At 55.1% G+C, this 17,453-nt stretch overlaps 1 protein-coding gene across 5 annotated transcripts; it reads right to left on the reverse strand.

Annotated features, from left to right (window-relative positions):
• Nucleotides 1-2,967: 2,967 nt before the first annotated feature.
• Nucleotides 2,968-17,194, reverse strand: ZSCAN18 (zinc finger and SCAN domain containing 18). Of its 5 annotated transcripts, XM_063802382.1 has the most exons (9): nucleotides 16,979-17,083; nucleotides 12,034-12,204; nucleotides 11,260-11,378; nucleotides 8,689-9,210; nucleotides 7,826-7,975; nucleotides 6,451-6,539; nucleotides 6,039-6,141; nucleotides 5,307-5,399; nucleotides 2,968-4,512 (listed from the first exon to the last, which is right to left on the reverse strand). In XM_063802382.1, the coding sequence occupies exons 4-9, from the start codon at nucleotides 9,089-9,091 to the stop codon at nucleotides 3,818-3,820; spliced, it is 1,533 nt and encodes a 510-aa protein (XP_063658452.1). In that variant the 5' UTR covers nucleotides 9,092-9,210; nucleotides 11,260-11,378; nucleotides 12,034-12,204; nucleotides 16,979-17,083; the 3' UTR covers nucleotides 2,968-3,817. The 5 variants fall into 5 exon arrangements, with proteins under 5 accessions (XP_063658452.1, XP_063658453.1, XP_054529560.1 ...); XM_063802383.1 differs by lacking the exon at nucleotides 12,034-12,204 and having other exon boundaries at nucleotides 2,968-4,509; nucleotides 16,979-17,060; XM_054673585.2 differs by lacking the exon at nucleotides 12,034-12,204 and having other exon boundaries at nucleotides 16,979-17,060.
• Nucleotides 17,195-17,453: the final 259 nt, after the last annotated feature.

The raw sequence follows: 17,453 nt of genomic DNA on the forward strand, positions 1-17,453 counted from the left end.
GGAGCAATCTCTGGCGTCTCTTGCTATCGCTTTTTTTTTTTTTTTTTTTGAGATGGAGTCTCGCTCTGTCGCCCAGGCTGGAGTGCGGTGGTGTGATCTCAGTTCACCGCAACCTTCACCTCCCAGGTTCAAGTTATTCTCTTGCCTCAGCCTCCCAAGGAGCTGGGATTACAGACGCCTGCCACCACACCTGGCTAATTTTTCATAGAGATAGGGTTTTACCATATTGGCCAGATTGGTCTCGAACTCCTGACCTCAGGTAATCCACCTGCCTCGGCCTCCCGAAGTGCTGGTACAGGCGTGAGCCACTGTGCGTGGTCCTCCCTCTCTTTTTTTGAGACAGCGTCTTGCTCTGTCACCCAGGTTGGAGTGCATGGTGTATCACAGCTCACTGCAGCTTTGACCTCCAGGGCTCATGTCATCCTCCCACCTCGGCCCCCCACGCAGCTGGGACTACAGGCACATGCCACCACACCCAGCTAATTTTTAAGTTTTTTGTAGAGACGAGGTCTAGCTGTGTTGCCCAGGCTGGCTCCTGGGCTCAAAGGATCTGCCTCAGCCTCCTAAAGTGCTGGGGTTACAAGTGTGAGTCACCTCGCCCAGCCTCTTGCGTTTCTTATAAGGACACTAGTCCTATTGGATGCAGGCGCCACTCCAACGACCTCATTTAGCCTATTTACCTCCCTAAAGGCCTTGTCTCCACATATCATCAGATTGTGGGGTAAGGCTTCAACATATGACATTTAATTCAGCTCGTACCAGAGGGTGTTTAAGCATTTTCCCATTGAAATGTATTCCCATCTTTCCAGGTGTCCATCTCTCATTTGCTTTTCCTACTTACTTAGAACACAGCTACCTTCCGACACCCTGTATAAACCCACCCTGAACTCTACCCCTCTTCACTGCCAACCTGCCTGGGGTTTTCCCTTGCCCCCTAGAGAGCTCTGTGTCCTTTTACACACATCCCATCCCTGCCAACTCCACTGGACAGACCTGAGCCACCCTCTCCTGCCTCACCCCACCCATCTTTCTTGCTGGTCCACGTTGCCGCACTGTTGTATGGGAGCTGAGACCCACTGCCTCAAATGCCTGAACCAGCCCAGCTGCCCCTGAGGTTAACAAGTGGGAATATCTAGCTTAATAAAACATCCATTTGTGCTCCTTACATCCTGGGCAGGGTGGTAGTGGTAGGAGAACAGCAAACAAATCCTGAAATCTCAATGAGTTCACTTTTGGTAGTGGTTTGGGAAAGGAAATTCTGAAACTATATGAGTTATTTTAAGATTCATCAAATTAGTAAAATGCTGAATTTTGGGGTGTCAGGGTTCTCAGTGTTAAAGAAGACACATAAAAATATGGGCTGGAGGAAGTCATGAATTGAGTTGGAGGTCTTACTGGCTATGTACGTGTATGTGCACAGACACACCTTTGTGTGTGACCTGTGTGCAATCATATGCACACATATTTCATAGCTCAGCAGAAGACACCTCAACTGGCACCCTATCTTGGTCTCTAATGCCATTACCCACAAAAAGGAACCAGTTCTTCAAAGACATGGCCAATTTCAGGGCTGAGGAAGGGTAGAAAGGAGATGGGCTTGGAACATCCTACTACACCAAAAAGCAAATAAGTGCTAAAAAAAAAATGGAGGCATGTCACAAGGGTCACAAGGACGCAGGCGTCAACTGAAGGGAGTCTCACTGGCCTCATCTAGGACAACCTGAGCACCAAAATAAGATCAGCAGCTAGTTATAAGCCACTGAATAAACAGAAATCCTGAGTCCATTCCAACAATAAAGACAAATTCTTGGGGAGAAGGAAGAGTGCTGGCTGGCAGTAGGATGCTGAGGGCCTGCTGGTCAGCATGGAGGGAGGGCTGGTATTGGAAAATCACCACCCTGGTAATGATGGATTCAGGCAAGAATCATAAATGAAAGCCAAATTTAGGGGGAAGTTTTGATGAGGAGCAGGATATTTGCATTATCTTTAATCTTTTTGTGACAACTGAAGATCACTGATACTTGCATGATCTTAAAGTATCTTCCCACCGAGTCTTATTCGTTAAAAGGAGAAAAAGTTAACTATATTCTTTTTTTGAGACAGGGTCTTGCTCTGTCACCCAGGCTGGAGTGCAGTGGCTCAATCTCGGCTCACTGCAACCTTGACCTCCCAGTTTCAAGCCATCCTCCCACCTCAGCCTCCCAAGTAGCTGGGACTGCGGGTGTGCACCACCGCGCCCAGCTTCAGCCTCACAAGTGCTGAGATTACAGGTGTAAGCCTCTGCATCTGGCCCAGTTAGCCATACAGTGGAAAAACTGCACTCTAACCAGGTGAGCAAAGAGAACATCACTGACAGGAGGAATGTGGACACCGTGCACCCTGGATGGGATGGGGGAAGGCGCACACATGCAGGCCACAGGTAAGCAGGGTTGAATGTTAATAGGTGGGTCTGGATGAGGGTTTGTGGATGATCTGTGCACTATTGTATTTTATTTATTGATTTTTTTTTGACACAGAGTCTCGCTCTGTCACCCAGGCTGGAGTGCAGTGGCGCGATCTCAGCTCACTGCAAGCTCCGCCTCCCAGGTTCACGCCATTCTCCTGCCTCAGCCTCCCGAGTACCTGGGACTATAGGTGCCCGCCACCACGCCCAGCTAGTTTTTTTTTGTATTTTTTTAGTAGGGACGGGGTTTCACCATGTTAGCCAGGATGGTCTCAAACTCCATGATCTGCCTGCCTCAGCCTCACAAAGTGTTGGGATTACAGGTGTGAGCCACCACGCCCGGCCCATGAATAAGTACTTATTAAGTCTCTGTGATTTGGGGGTCATTACAACAGACTGCCTGCTCAAACACAGTGACAGAAAAAGAGGCACCAGTTTCTGTATCTACAGGGAGCAGTTAAGTTTATGCGCAGGCAATTGGAATGATACTGTAATCTTGAGAATAAATGCAATCAATGAAAAGATCACCTTATGTAGCCCAAGGAGTTTAGTCTCCTTTGCTCAGACAGACAGATCTTTATTAGTGTTTTCAACTTATTTTGATCACAACTTCCCAGCAAGAAATGTCTTACATTGCAACCAGTTCTCACATTTAGATGTATGGGTGAAAAGTTTCACAAAACAGTATTTGCCTTTACTACATGATGCATTCTGGCCTACTTTATTCTGCTTCATTGCTGTGTAATGCTGGTGGCCACTTGCTAATTGATTTCCCATTTTACTAATGGGCTGGGACCCACGGTCTGAAAACCCTGCCTTAGGCTGCAAGCATTTCTGTGATCTCTGCGAGCTACTCCATATAGGTAAACACACGTGAGGTAAACTAGGAAACAGCTTCTGCTTTTGCAGATTAGAAGTGAAGTTGACATCACGCCAAGTACGAAAAGGCTAAACAGCTGACAAAATTTCCACTTGAGCAACCCTGGGGAGCGCAAACAGGAGGAATCGGGGCAAGGGTGACTTAAAGAAAGCACTGGCAGATCACGCACTTTAAGGCAACTCTACACTGCACTATGTCAAATAACCTAGCATGGGGCGGCACTAAATGGCTGCAGGAAAGCAGAGTCTTCTTCCACATCCGGCGGCTCCCCTCGGATGCGAGCGCTGGCCCAGGGTGTGTTTACAGAGGTGAGGGCTTCCCGTGGACCCTTCTCGTTGGGAGCGCTTAGCCTCAGGAGCGGATTCAGGGCACAGGCAGAGGACGTCCACAAACACCACAGGAAGCCGCCACCCAGGGGCGTGGAAAGGCCCAATGCCTCGTCTGGGATTCATGGCCGGCAAAGCGGCCCCTCCGGAACGGGACAGCACAGCGGCTCACCTCTGCGCCTCTGGGGGTGCGGGGGGAGCCTCGCCCTCCACGCTCTCTGGGGGACCGCCCGCCCTAGCCCCCGCCTGGGCTTCGCGGGTGGACGGTTGGGGGCCCCGGGCGCCCCCCAGCGCGTAGCTTTTCTCCTTCTCGTGGGTCTTCTGGTGCTCGGCTAGGGCCAGGCTGAAGTGGAAGGTCTTCCAGCAGCCCTGACAGGCGTAGCGCTTCCGGCCGCCATGGCTGCTGTGGTGCTCCATCAGGTGCGAGAGCCACGCGAAAGCCTCCCCGCACTCGCCGCAGGCATAGGGCTTCCCGCGGGACAAGCCCGGCTCGTCAGCCCCAGGGCCCTGCCCGGCCTCGAGCCCTGCGCTGTCGCCGGAGCTAGAGACGCCCTCGAGGCTCTGCCCGTCCCCATCCTCGGGGTGCGGCCTCTTGGTTCCCAGTTTCGCCGGGCCCCTGTCCGGGGCAGGCTGCTGGATGACGGACTGCCTCTGCGATCCGGTGGCAGAGTCGGACTCCGCGTCTTGGGGGTCCTGCGGGTCCGGGGCCTTCCCAGGCTGCTCTTCCTCCTCCTCAGTGGTGCCCGACGGGGGATCGGCAAGGGCGTCCCCAGGGGGCGCCTCCGTAGGCAGCTCAGGCAGCACCCCCGCGGGGGCGGCCTCCTCGCAGGCGCACCCAGCGCTCTCCTGCTGCCTCCCGCCTTCTGGAACAAGGTCAGAGCCCTAGCATGAGCGCCCCGCCCAGGGCCAGGGAGAGGAGGACTCAGCCGAGCCTCAGCTGCCGGAACAGCGCACAGGGCTCCGGGCTCTGGATCCCCGCGGGGCTCACGGCTGTTTGGAAGCAGCGCCGTCCCTCCCAGGCAGCCCTGCAGCGCATGCCCCACGCCTGCTGCTGCAGATGTGGGACCTGGAGGCCTCCAACAACGGAGGCCACCGACAGGACAGGAAGGACAGCCCCACTGAGCCCGGGTTCTGGAAACCGCGCCTTTGGAGGTCTCCACCCGGCCACTAGCTTGGCCACGAGATGCACGATGCAAGGAGAGCCTGCTCAGAGCGCACCCTCCTGGAGGGAGGGGCCCGGCTGCCAGCGAAGAGAGTGGGGTCAATAGCTAAGGCCAAACCCCCCAGCGACAAGCCCCCTGGCGACAGGCACCCGGGGCCCTCCAGCCCAAGTCCGCCTCTAGGTGTTCTTGTTGGTGTGCTGGCACAGAGCCTCCAATGGGGCAGAACGGCCACCCCCGGGACCAGTCATACACAGATCCTGGCAACTAACACCACTGCCGTTTCCACCGACCAAGTCTTGGGGTGGTCTGTCATGCAGCAAGAGACCATGGACGTAACTGGATTCCTGCCTCACTCAGACACGGTGGTGGGAGAATGGTGAAGCAGTCAATGCTGAGGTCTTTGCTGGGGCTGATGGCGCTGGGAGGGGCCCCCTCAGCCTCTGAAGAAAAAGCAAACCCCACCCGGCCCTAACACCAATTCAACCCAACCTCACCTGGGAGGCTGCTTCCTTGTGGATCTCTTTCCACCAACCGGAGTTCCTCAGTGTCCAGCCTGGAGGCAGCGTCAGGCTGGGAAAGCTGATACCCTGAGTGGGGTTAAAAACCAAAGAAATAAAAGGCATCAACACAGAGTGGCTGATGGGTGTTGTGTGTCGTGGGCCAGCCAGGGCAGGCTGCAGCCCACCTCCTCTTCTCTGTACTGGGACCCCCACCAAGGCCACCTCCCTGTTAGGCCCCTGGACAGTGGAGCAAAGAAGAAGGCGAGGCTGGAAGGGCAACGGGGCAGGCGGAGGCAGGACTCAGAGAAAGCAAAGCTAAAGAAAGACATTGACAAAAATTGCTCAGGAGTCTGAGTGGGGGGGCCTCCCTAAAAGGAGGGTTTCTGGGGCAAGAACGTCTACAAAAGAGGAGACCCTTGATCAGGCCATGCAGGTGAGGCCCTGTCTCTGGCAAGGAGGGTGGCAATGTGGGCGCCTTGGGGCCAGGAGGCCTTTTCAAATTCCGAGGCTTCAGTCCTACAGGCAGGGCCTGGGCAGAACTCAGATGTTTAGATCAGAAAGGGTGGGGGCTTCAGCGAACAAATTCAAGCTCCAACACGTGCAAGTTCAAACCCTGTAAGACATCACAGTGTCCCAGCCAAAGTCCCTGGGGTCACAGTCTCCTGCACCAACCCCTGCGGAAGGGGATGGGGAGTGGGGCGTGACCCCGAGGCAGGCGACTCTCACCCCACAGGAGCAGCTTCCGGTAGCTCTTCAGGTTCTCCTCGGCAGGGTCCAGGTGGCCCCACTCCCCCAGGTGCTGAGGGTCCTCTGGAAAGGACTTCAGCTTCTGAAATATTACAGTCGTGGCTGAGACCTCCCACCTGCCCTAGAGAAGGGAGGACCCGCCACAGCCCCACAGCCACAGGAGCAGGCTAGGAGCCAGCCCTGGCCAGGGACTCTAACCCAGGTGCACTGCAGGAGGCAGCCCCCTTCGCACCACAAAGATTCCGCCCTCACGCTCCCACCAGGGTGGGTTGTGGGCCTCAGCGCTGTGGACGTTTGGGGCCACAGCCCTCTGCTGAGCACTGGTGATGGGGAGGGGGATGCCTCTAAGCTGAGGCCAAGGACCCTCACCCTGGGACTCGTGCCCACCCACCTGCTCGGTGTTGGCAGGGCCGTCCTCTTCGGTCTTTGCTTCTCTGACCCTCCTCTGTTCCAGAAACAGGGGGTCCGGAGAAAGCCAGGCTGGGGAGAAGGGGAGGCAGAGCTGAGGCAATGAGCTCCCTGTGGCCAGGTGCCCTCAAGGGTCAAGGAGCCCCCACTGCCTCCCACACAGGCCCCAGTGTGCTTCTGTGACAGCAGCACCCAAGGCTCAATGGACACTACACCTTTCCCTGATTTACAAAGCAGCGCGGTGGGCACAGGGCTTGGGTGGCCCCAGAGATGCCCATTCAAGTCCACTGGATTCATGGAAATCTTTTTTTTTTTTTTTGGTTTGTTTGTTTTTTAAAGACAGGGTCTTGCTCTGTCACCCAGGCTGGAATGCAGTGGCATGATCTTGGCTCACTGCAACCTCCACCTCCTGGACTCAAGCAATCCTCCCACCTCAGCCTCCCAAGTAGCTGGGACTAAAAGTGCGCACCCAGCTAATTTTTGTATTTTTTGTAGAGATGGGGTCTCCCTATGTTGCCCAGGCTGGTCTCGAATGCCCGGGCTCAAGTGATCTGCCCGCCTTGGCTTCCCAAAGTGCTGCGATTACAGGCATGAGGCACTGTGTCTGGCCTTCGTGGAAATCCTAAAAAGCAACACCACATACTGCTGGGCTGTCTCCAGGCCAGTGGGCACCTTCCGTGCTGGTAATGAACAGCCACAAAACTTCTGGAAAACCACATGGAAGTTTCTATTTTATGTGAAATGTCGAACTCACACACCACTTGCCCAGTGGTCCTGAGGAGTCCACCCACAGTGCCCAGAGCCTCACATATGGGCACACAAGTCAGGAGGTGTCACGGAAGCTTCACTCCAAGGGGTAGAGAGCCCACCTCTAGGATGGGGATGGGCTGAGCACGCGATGCTGGGCAACTAAAGAACCAGACCCAACCACAGCCTGGGGGACCCACCCCTCGAACAGCAAGCACTCAGACACAGCACACCACACACACAGAGCCCGACCCCAGCCCCTGATTATGCATGTGTGATGTGCAGGGAGACATGAGGGGATGTGCATCAGGACACTCGAGACCCTTTATTTTCAGAGGGTTCATGGTGGGGGGTTGGGAGATTCTTTTCTTTATGTATTGATGTTTCTTCACTATTTGTGGTAAGTATGGATGATCTGCATAATCTCTGAAGACTAATTTAATAAACAATGTCTAACATTCAGGGGAACTACAGGAGGAAGTCCCAATGATAGCATGGACCATGGAGCCCCTGACTCCCTGGCTGCCCTTCTGCCCTCTCCCAACCACAGGCCTCTGCCCACCACCCCACCTAAGGCCCAGCAGAGGCTGCCAGGCTAGCTGGGCACTCACGTGTCTCAGAAGGTGCCGGGATCTCCCCAGCTCCAGGGGCCTGGCTGGGGCTCGCGAGCTCGCCTGGTAGCAGCAGAGGGTCCATGTGCCTCTCGTACACTCCATCACTAAGAATTGAGGATGAGCCCGCAGGGGAGCCCAGCAGCATCCCTGTCAACAGTGGAGGGACCTGTGACCCCAAGAGGTCAGGACACGTGCCAACAACAATCACACAGTTAAACCACAGGGACCTGCAGGCTCCACGGCCACATCACTACCCATCCTGCACCTCATCTTGGACCAGGAGACCTCCAGCCTGCAAAGTACCCAGAATATTTACTGTTAAGAGGCTGGGCTGGGTGTGGTGGCTCACAACTGTAATCCCAGCACTTTGGGAGGCCAAGGCTGGCAGATCACGAGGTCAGGAGATTGATACCATCCTGGCCAACATGGTGAAACCCTGTCTTTACTAAAAATACAAACATTAGCTGGGCATCGTGGCAGGTGCCTGTAATCTCAGCTACTTGGGAGGCTGAGGCAGGAGAATTGCTTGAACCCAGGAGGTGGAGGTTGCAGTGAGCTGAGATTGCGCCACTGCGCTCCAGCCTGGTGACAGAGTGAGACTCCGTCTCAAAAATAAATAAATAAATAAATAAATAAATAAATAAATAAATAAAAGAGGCTGGTCCCTTTCCCTCATTCTTCTGGCTTCCTTACATCTAGAAGGCAGGAGCCCAAGCATCTGTCCTGGCCCAAGGACCAAGGAGCTGCCTCAGCAGTGTGAGGAACTTAACTATCTCAGGCAAGCCATAGCTGGCACTGGGGCCTTCCAGGATCCCCTCCCCATCTCCTCTGAGCCATGCTTCTCCTCTGCGACAGCCCACCTGGCTCTTCCAAGACATCAGCGAGGCCCTCCACCAGGGAGGCTGCCTTCTTGCAGCTCTCAGGGTACTGTGCCACCACCCAGGGCCGGACCTTATCAGGCAGGATGCCCAGGAACTGCTCCAGCACCAGCAGCTCCAGCATCTGCTCCTTGGAGCGCGCCTCAGGCATCAGCCACTGGCGGCACAGCTCATGCAGCCGGGCCAGGGTCTGGTGGGGCCCGGCAGCCTCCTGGTAGACAAATTCCCGGAAACGCAGGCGGGAGAACTCCAGGTCAGCAGGGGTCCTCTCAGGGATGGTCTCGGGTTCTTCCTGCTGGACTCCGGCTGCTGACCCCGGCGTGGGCAGATCCGGCGGGGCTGGGGAGCTCCTGGGGGAGGCAAACGCCTTCTCCAAAGGCAGCATCTTTCCAGAACGGCACTGGAAAATGTGACTGTCTAGCCAGGGACAAGGTGGCTCCAAAGGAGAGGTGCCAGGGATGACCAGATGCCCAGTGGGCTCAGGTGGTGCCAGAACCCACAGACCTGCAGAGGACACGGACAAGGCAATGGCCTTGCATAAGGCCAGGGCGCAGCCACCCCAGCTGCCAGAGAACAAAGACACCATACCCAGAGTTCACACAGATTTCCAAGAAACCCGCTTGTTAGGCATCAGTAGAACCTCAGTGTTGTACTCATGTAGATAAAAAGTAGCATCTAAATGGAGGGTAACTCATTCTGTGCATTACCAGAATTTTTTTTTTCTTTGAGACCGAGTCACCCTCTGTCACCCAAGCTGGAGTGCAGTGGCGCAATCTCGGCTCAATGCAACCTCTACCTCCCGGGTTCAAGCGAGTCTCCTGCCTCAGTCTCTCCAGTCGCTGGAATTACAAGCATGCACCACCACACCCAGCTACTTTTTGTATTTTTAGTAGAGATGGGGTTTCACCATGTTGGCCAGGCTGGTCTCAAACTCCTGACCTCAAATGGTCCACCCGCCTCAGCCTCCCAAAGTGCTGGGATTACAGGTGTGAGCCACTGCGCCCAGCATCATTACCAGAATTTTAAAAAATCAGTCATGAATAGGATGAAAATGAAAAATTACTTGACAATCTCTATGTAAACCTGGATGTAAAAACCTGGAAATAGGCCAGGCGCGGTGGCTCACGCCCATAATACCAGCACTTTGGAAGGCTGAGACGGGTGGATAACCTGAGGTCAGGAGTTTGAGACCAGCCTGACCAACCTGGTGAAACCCCGTCTCTACTAAAAATACAAAACTAGCTGGGTGTGGTGGTGGGTGCCTGTATTCCCAGCTACTTGGGAGGCTGAGACAGGAGGACTGCTTGAACCCTGAGGCAGAGGTTGCAGTGAGCCGAGACTGCGTCACTGCACTCCAGCCTGGGCAACGGTGAGACTCTGTCTCAAAAAAAAAAAAAAAAAGATAGATTATAGGGATGTCAATTTCTAATAACATGAAGGAGCTAGGTGTCAAGACTGTTCCTCCAGTTAAAACCACCACAAATCTGAAATAAAATTATTTAGAAAAAAGCGTAGGGAGTGGGGGGCTCCATCTGGAGGCCACTGAACAACCACCCACCTCCCCGTTTCTGGAAATGGTGCAGGATGTAGGCTTCGACCAAAGCATCCACAGAACCAGGCGGGAGGGGCAGGAAGTACCCAGGAGCAAGGACAATGGGGGGTGGGGGGTGGGGGAGACCACAATGACTGAGAGAGTTCAGGTCCTGCCAACCTGTGCCCCACCCTCAGCTGAATCCCCACATACAGGGCAGCCCTGTCATTAAGTGAAGCCAGTATTCAGGATGAACTCTCTTGATTGTAACTCTGCACCAACAATGAGCTCACTAAACAGAACCCAGCGGGTCACAGCTGTCCAGGCCTCCAGTCAGCCTCGGGCTCTCATGTCACTGGCTATGGACACACAAGGGTGTGAACTGCAGCTGTCCACCTTCTCCCAGGAACCGCCTGGGTCTGAAGGTCCACAGAGACAGCTGGAAGGGGATTTCCCACAGCTGCAGCAAGCCCAGTTTTATAGGGAAAACCATAGAGTAAACCACACCAGGCCAGGTGCTGTGAGCCCTTCTCAGGTCGTCAGGTTCTGCTCTGACAGTGCTCCGCCAGAATATGGGGCGCAAAGACCTCACCGCTGTGGGGTGGGGTGTGGTGTGTGATTCCACAGAAATGAAACATCTAGAACAGGCAAATCTATGGAGACAAAATGTAGATCAGCTGTTGCCAGGGGCTGGGGTTTGGGGGAATGAGGAGGGACTGCTAATGGGTACAGGATTTCTTCTTTGGGTGGTGAAAATGCTCAACGGTGAGTACTGCATATTAAAAACCAATGAACTGTCCACTTTAAATAGGTAAACCTCATAGTATGTAAATTACACTCAATAAGCTGTTTAAAAAACAAAACAAAACAAAAAAACAGGGCTGGGCACCGTGGCTGACGCCTGTAATCCCGGCACTTTGGGAGGCTGAGGCAGGCAGATCACCTGAGGTCAGCCTGGTCAACATGGTGAAACTCCCTCTCTACTAAAAATACAAAAATTAGCTGGGTGTGGTGGTGGGTACCTGTAATTCCAGCTACTCAGGAGGCCTGAGGCAGGAGGATCGCTTGAACCTGGGAGGTGGAGGCTGTAGTGAGCTGAGATCATGCCACTGCACTCCAGCCTGGGTGACAGAGCGAGACTCTGTCTCAAAAAAAAAAAAAAAGAACCAGAAGTTTGCAGAGAATCAACTATCAACCTCTCTCTCTGTGGCTACCAGAGTTTAAAGGGAACTGCGGAACTCTTAAGTGCTGTTGGAAGACGTTCTACACAAGCTTCCACTTACCTCAAGCAAAACAGACCCACGCCGTGCCATCATCACCCCCACCACGATACCTCTACTTTTTTTTTTTTTTTTTTTTAAACACAGGGTCTTACTCTGTCACCCAGGCTGGAGTGCAGTAGCATGATCATAGCTTACTGCAGCCTCAACCTCCTGAGCTCAAGTGATCCTCCCACCCCAACCTCCTGAGTAGCTAGGACTAAAGGTGCACATCACCCACACCTGGCTAATTTTTAATTTTTTTTGTAGAGACAGGGATCTCACTATGTTGCCCAGGCTGGTCTGTAACTTCTGGACTCAAGGGATACGCCTGCCTGGGCCTCCCAAAGTGCTGGGATTACAGGCGTGAGCCACTGCACCCACCCCCACCCTTTTGTTACCTCATAGGCCTGAGCTCTCAACTGGCCCCTCCGGGAGACCTTTCCTCTGCACTCCTTGCACGCACCCACCTGACACCCGCTCACTGCCCCTGCCTTTTACCTCCCTCCTGACCGCCTCCCCCACTGGAATGCATACCCAGGAGAGTAAGGGTTCTTCACAGGCAGGTCCCTTGGCCTGGGCAGAGCTGGCTCAGTGTGTGTGGACTGCACAAACAGTGCAGTTCTGCTGAGGGGTATGCTGGCTGTGCCTCATTTGTTTTTGGCAGTTGTGGACCCTCATGTCCATCTCTGTGGGGTCCTTTCTGATCTATTTAAAGGACATATGGAGAAGCAGGATAGCTAGGGCACAGGGGACAACCTCACGACCGTCACCTACTTATGGCAGCCCCCACCGGGGTGCCCTCTCTCCTCACACACTCCACCTGCTGCCAGAGGACCCTCAGACCCAAGCATCTGCCTGCTCTGCGACTGAGCGCTTTCTCATGATTTAATCTCTGAGGGCGGGTAAACTGCCCACTTTCCCATGACTTTTTCTTTACAGCTCTTTCTGTCAACCAGTTAACGAGTTCCCTGTCTGGCTCTATCTTGCTACTGTCCCCATCTGTGGCTTGTCTTTTCACTCCACGCTGTCTTTTGGTCATAGGTAATGTTCTAATGTTTCTTACTATCTAATGCAATCACTTTTTTTTTTGGAGACGGAGTCTCGCCCTGTCACCCACGCTGGAGTGCTGTGGCACAATGTCAGCTCACCACAACCTCCACCTCCTGGGTTCAAGCAGTTCTCCTCCCTCAGCCTCCCGAGTCACTGGGGTTAGAGGCACTTGCCCCACGCCTAGCTAATTTTTGTATTTTTAGTACAGATGGGGTTTCACCATGTTGGCCAGGCTGGTCTCGAACTGCTGACCTCAAGTGATCCACCCGCCTCGGCCTCCCAAAGTGCCAGGATTACAAGAGTGAGCCACTGCAGCCAGCCTTCAACCATTTTTTAAATTGGACTTCGGAGTTCAGAAACCCACTTAAAAAGGGTTTCTTTCCCTTGGGATTGGAAATACATCCTCTCCTTTGGGAGGCCAAGGCAGGCAGATCACGAGGTCAGGAGATCGAGACCATCCTGGCTAACACCGTGAAACCCCATCTCTACTAAAAATACAAAAAAAAAAAAAAAAATTAGCCGGGCGTGGTGGCAGGCGCCCGTAGTCCCAGCTACTCAGGAGGCCGAGGCAGGAGAATGGTGTGAACCCGGCAGGCGGAGCTTGCAGTGAGCCGAGATCGCGCCACTGCACTCCAGCCTGAGCGACAGAGCGAGACTCTGTCTCAAAAAAAAAAAAAAAGAAAAGAAGTACATCCTCTTATTCATCCTCCAGGAACAGAGAATAGCAGATATAAAGGGCCAGACAGTCTCAGTTTCAACTACTCAACTCTGCCTCGTGGCAAGTAAGCAACCAGAGCTCTGTGCGTACCCACAGGTTTGGCATGTTCTTACGCATCTTCATTTACAAAAACAGGTGGCCAGGTGTGGTGGCTCACACCTGTAATCCCAGCACTTTGGGAGGCCACAGTAGGCGGACAGCTTGAGCCCAGGAGCTCAAGAACAGCCTGGGCAACATGCCAAAACTTCGTCTCTACAAAAAATAGAAAAATTAGCTAGGCACAGTGGTGCATGCCTGTGGTCCCAGCTACTCTGGAGACTGAGGTTGGAGGATCACCTGAACCCAGGAGGTCAAGGCTGCAGTGAGCTGTGATCACAACACCACATTGCAGCCTGGGTAACAGAGTGAGACCCTGTCGCAAAAAAAAAAAAAAAAAAAAAAAAATTAGCCAGGCGTGGTGGCACACACCTGTGGTCCCAGCTACATGGGAGGCTAATGTGGGAGGACCCCTTAATCCCAGGAGTTGGAGGCTGCAGTGAGCCATGTTTGTGCCACTGTACTCCAGCATAAGCGACACAGCAAGACCGTGTCTCTAATGAATACAAACAAAACAGGTCACTGCTGGCCTGCAGGTGGGTATGCTAACCCCTGTTCTGGAGCCTCTCCTGATGGGAGGCGTGACGCCAGCTCTACCCCCCTAGCAATGGAGGCACAGAGCTCTACTTGGTGCATGGACAGAGGTGTGGTCCTGCAGGCATGTAATTTTGGCTTTCTTAGGACGCCAGAGGCTTGTTCACCTTGCAGAGAACCTGTCTCCACAAAACAAACTGTGAGCTCCATAATGTGTGTGCACAGAACCTTCCCTCATCAGAACCTCACAATCCCAGAGGGGTAGGAACCAGATGCAGCCCCAAGGTGCAAGTGGGAAATAGAGGCACGAGGCAGGCAAGCACTAAGGCTGGGACCCCACCTGCAAAGTGACGCTGCCACTCATCCTTCCCCGTCCAGGCCCATAAGCCTGCCCTTTAAGAGGCCTCCTGCCGGCCCTCCCCTCTAGCCCTCATGGCCTCCACAGTGGGCAGATCCCAGCCAGCTCCCCCAGCCCCTCTCCTCCTGCTCCAACTTCCCAGCTCTGAGCATGGTGGAGGCATCGGGGTCTAGGTAGAATGAGCAAGGGTCCTCGGCCATTGGCAGGGGTGGGATGACGTGGGGAGGACAGGACACCCTCCAGCTGGGTCACTGGCCAAGACAGTGGGGGACACATGTCAGCCCCTGGGGACAGGAACGGGAGCTCCTCGCCTCTGTGCCCTTCCCCCTCAGCATTACAAGTTGTGAGCCTCTCTGGGAAGCCACCTCTGCCTCCACTTCCTCCATTCACCTGCAAAGCAGAAGCTTCCATGGAACCAGGGGTCTCCTAAAATGCCCAACTCCAAGGAAGCTGCTGCATCCTGTGAAAACAGCCTCTCCTTGTTCATCTCCCTTCCTACTGGGACCCTGATGCTCACAGCCAGGAGGATGAGGCCATCTCAAGAGCCTCTAGAAATCTCTGGCCCTGTGTCTTCTTGCCTCCTTCAGCCCCATTCCTGGCCACACTGTCAAGAGGACTCTCAGAGATCTCACCGGGGCAGGTGCGGCAGCATACATCTATAATCTCAGAGCCTGGGGAGTCTTAAGCAGGAGGACTGCTTGAGCCCAGGAGTTGGAGGCTGTGATTGGCCACTGCACTCCAGCCTGGGCGACAGAATGAGCCCGTGTCTCACAAACAAACAAAATAGAGATACCACTGGGACCCTTTCCTGCCACAGCCTGCTTGAATGAGGCCACACCTCGTTGGAGTCTGGCTTGGTCACTGGGCAAACGTCCCTCCCCTAATCTTGGGACTGTCCAGGATTTGCCTCAGATGGGATTTTCCTGGAGCCCAGCCCCCCAGCCTCAGCAAATGAAGCAATCTGCACAAGTCTTGAGCCAGTCCTGTAGGCTTTGCTGCACCCAGAGGCCTGGAATACAGAAGCTGAGGCAGAGAGCTCCACGGTGGGTGAGGGGTGGCTGAGCTGAGGGGTCCCAAGCCTGGTGGGTCTCCAGAGTCCTGCAGCAAATCCCCTTCATCCTGGGCTGAGCAGAGCTCAAGCCTGGTTTGGCCCTCCGTGGGCCCAGCCCTGGCCACCTGAGGAATATTCATCGCAGCTCTCCATCCCACCACACTCATCGGCAGGGTCTAGCAAACCACCCCACAGCCACAGGCCTGAGGATCAGCCAGGGAAGCTCAATGCATGGGATATGGTTGTTGATGGGTCGCCGGATATTCCCAGGGTCTGCCCTGGCTTCATCCACAGATCACTTACTCATTATAAAAAGGGGTAAAAGTGCTTTTAAAAGAATGAAAAAACATGGAGTAAGGGTCGTCGTTCACATCTCAGCTGCCTTTTGTGGTCCCTGATCCACTCGCCAGGACAGACAGAACCAGAGAGATGTCCTGCGCAACTGGCCTAGGCTCCCCGAAAACCCGAGGCCAGAAATACCCAGGAAGTCACAGATTCAAGCATCATGCACAGAAAACAGCAACTCGATGCGACACGTGGTCCCGCTCTGACTCCAGGGCAGGAAACCATCTGCAGGACATGATGGGATGGGGGAAGTGAAATGGAACCGAGGAGGTGACATGGAACCAAGTGACTGTGCCACTCAGCCTCGCCCAGGAGTCAGCAAGGACAGAGGCGAATATATGGGAAAGTGGAAGAAGGGCAGACAGAAATGGGGGAAGCGGGGAGGGAAGGAAGCAGGGAGAGAGAAGACAGGAGAGGAAGGAGCAAGAGCAGGGAAAGCCAGATAGTCTGGACGGGGGTAGAGGGGGATTGGGAAAAGGAAGGAGCCCAGGAGGGTGAGAGAAAGGAAATGGGGAAGGAGTGATGGGAGGGTGAGTCAGGCCCCCACCCCAACCCCCTGGGTCAGGACCGAAGCCAGTACACCCACTCTTGCCTCTTCCACGAGAGAGGTCTCCGGGGTGGGCGCAGACACCTAACTCAAACAGAACCCACCCCCAGGTGACTGGGGAGAGGCGAGATATTCCAAGGGTGGGGGCAGCAGAGACAATGCCCATTCTAGGCACCCCTTTGGTCCCCGAACCCTCCATCCCTTCCCTGCTCCAGCCCCTGGGGCCACAGCCTGCCCAGCTTCCCCCCACCACGGACACCCTCACATCCTCACACCCTCAGCCCCCACTTCCTCCCCTCCTCTTCCCTTCAGGAGCCTCCCCCTCCCTTCTCTTCCCCACTCAGGAGCCCCCCCCTCCCCCTTTTCGCCCCCCTCAGGAGCCTTCCCCTCCCCCCTTTCTCCCCCATCAGGAGCCTCCCCCTCCCTCATCTCTCCCCCATCAGGAGCCGCCCCTTCCTGGTCTCCCACCCACAGGGTGCCCTAAGCGCCTCCCCTCCACGAGCCTACACGGGGTGGGGGTTGCACTAGTTCCCTACCTGCCTGCAGGGCCCCTCACCGATCTGGATCTCAGCCACCTCCGGGGGGACCCGGCCCCTGCCCCGCACTCCACGCGAAGGGATGCCAGACCCTCGGCCTCCTGGACGCACAGCGGGGGCTCGCACCCCAACCCCGGGAACACCCTGGCCCCTTTCCCTAACGCTGCCCACTGAGGCGTCCTCACCGTCTACCCTGTTGGGGTCGCTCTCTGACCCCCGCGCTGCATCCCCGGGACCTACTCACCTGCTGCGCAGCTACCCCAGGCCGGCCCCAGCCGCCCGGAGCCCCAGTGCGCGATGGCGGCCGGCAAACTGCGCCTGCGCACTGGGCCTCACCGCGGACTACGACTCCCACAATGCCGCGAGGCTGTGCCGCGCACGGGGGCGAGCAAGGGAGCCGTGACAGGTGACAGTGCGCATGGCCAATCAGACGCGAGTGTGGCCTCCCGGCGTCCCGCCCACTCCGGCGCCTGCGTCATTTTGGGCACCATGGCAACGAAGTAAACAAGCGGGTAAATAATAGACCCCTGACAGCCAGAGACCCGGAGAAACAAAGACGGTGAGAAACGGAGAAACAAAGACAAAAAGACGCGCAGACCGGGAGGGAGAGAAGCATGAAGGCCCACAGACGCTCGGGGGCAGACCAAGACGCCCTGGGGTCCCCGAAACAGAGATGTACAGAGTCGGACACGGAAAGGGAGAGACCAGCTCACGCTTAA

Source organism: Pan troglodytes, chromosome 20, assembly GCF_028858775.2.
Source record: "Pan troglodytes isolate AG18354 chromosome 20, NHGRI_mPanTro3-v2.0_pri, whole genome shotgun sequence".
In the NCBI taxonomy this organism is placed as follows: Eukaryota; Metazoa; Chordata; class Mammalia; order Primates; family Hominidae; genus Pan; species Pan troglodytes.

Coding starts and splice junctions, on each gene's coding strand:
- ZSCAN18 (XM_512943.8), bottom strand. CDS start 9,091: ATGCTGCCTTTGGAGAAGGCGTTTGCCTCCCCCAGGAGCTCCCCAGCC. Junction 6,540..7,825: donor CCCGGCACCTTCTGAGACAC/GTGAGTGCCCAG, acceptor CCTTCTCCCCAG/CCTGGCTTTCTCCGGACCCC. Junction 6,142..6,450: donor GCCCTGCCAACACCGAGCAG/GTGGGTGGGCAC, acceptor GTAATATTTCAG/AAGCTGAAGTCCTTTCCAGA.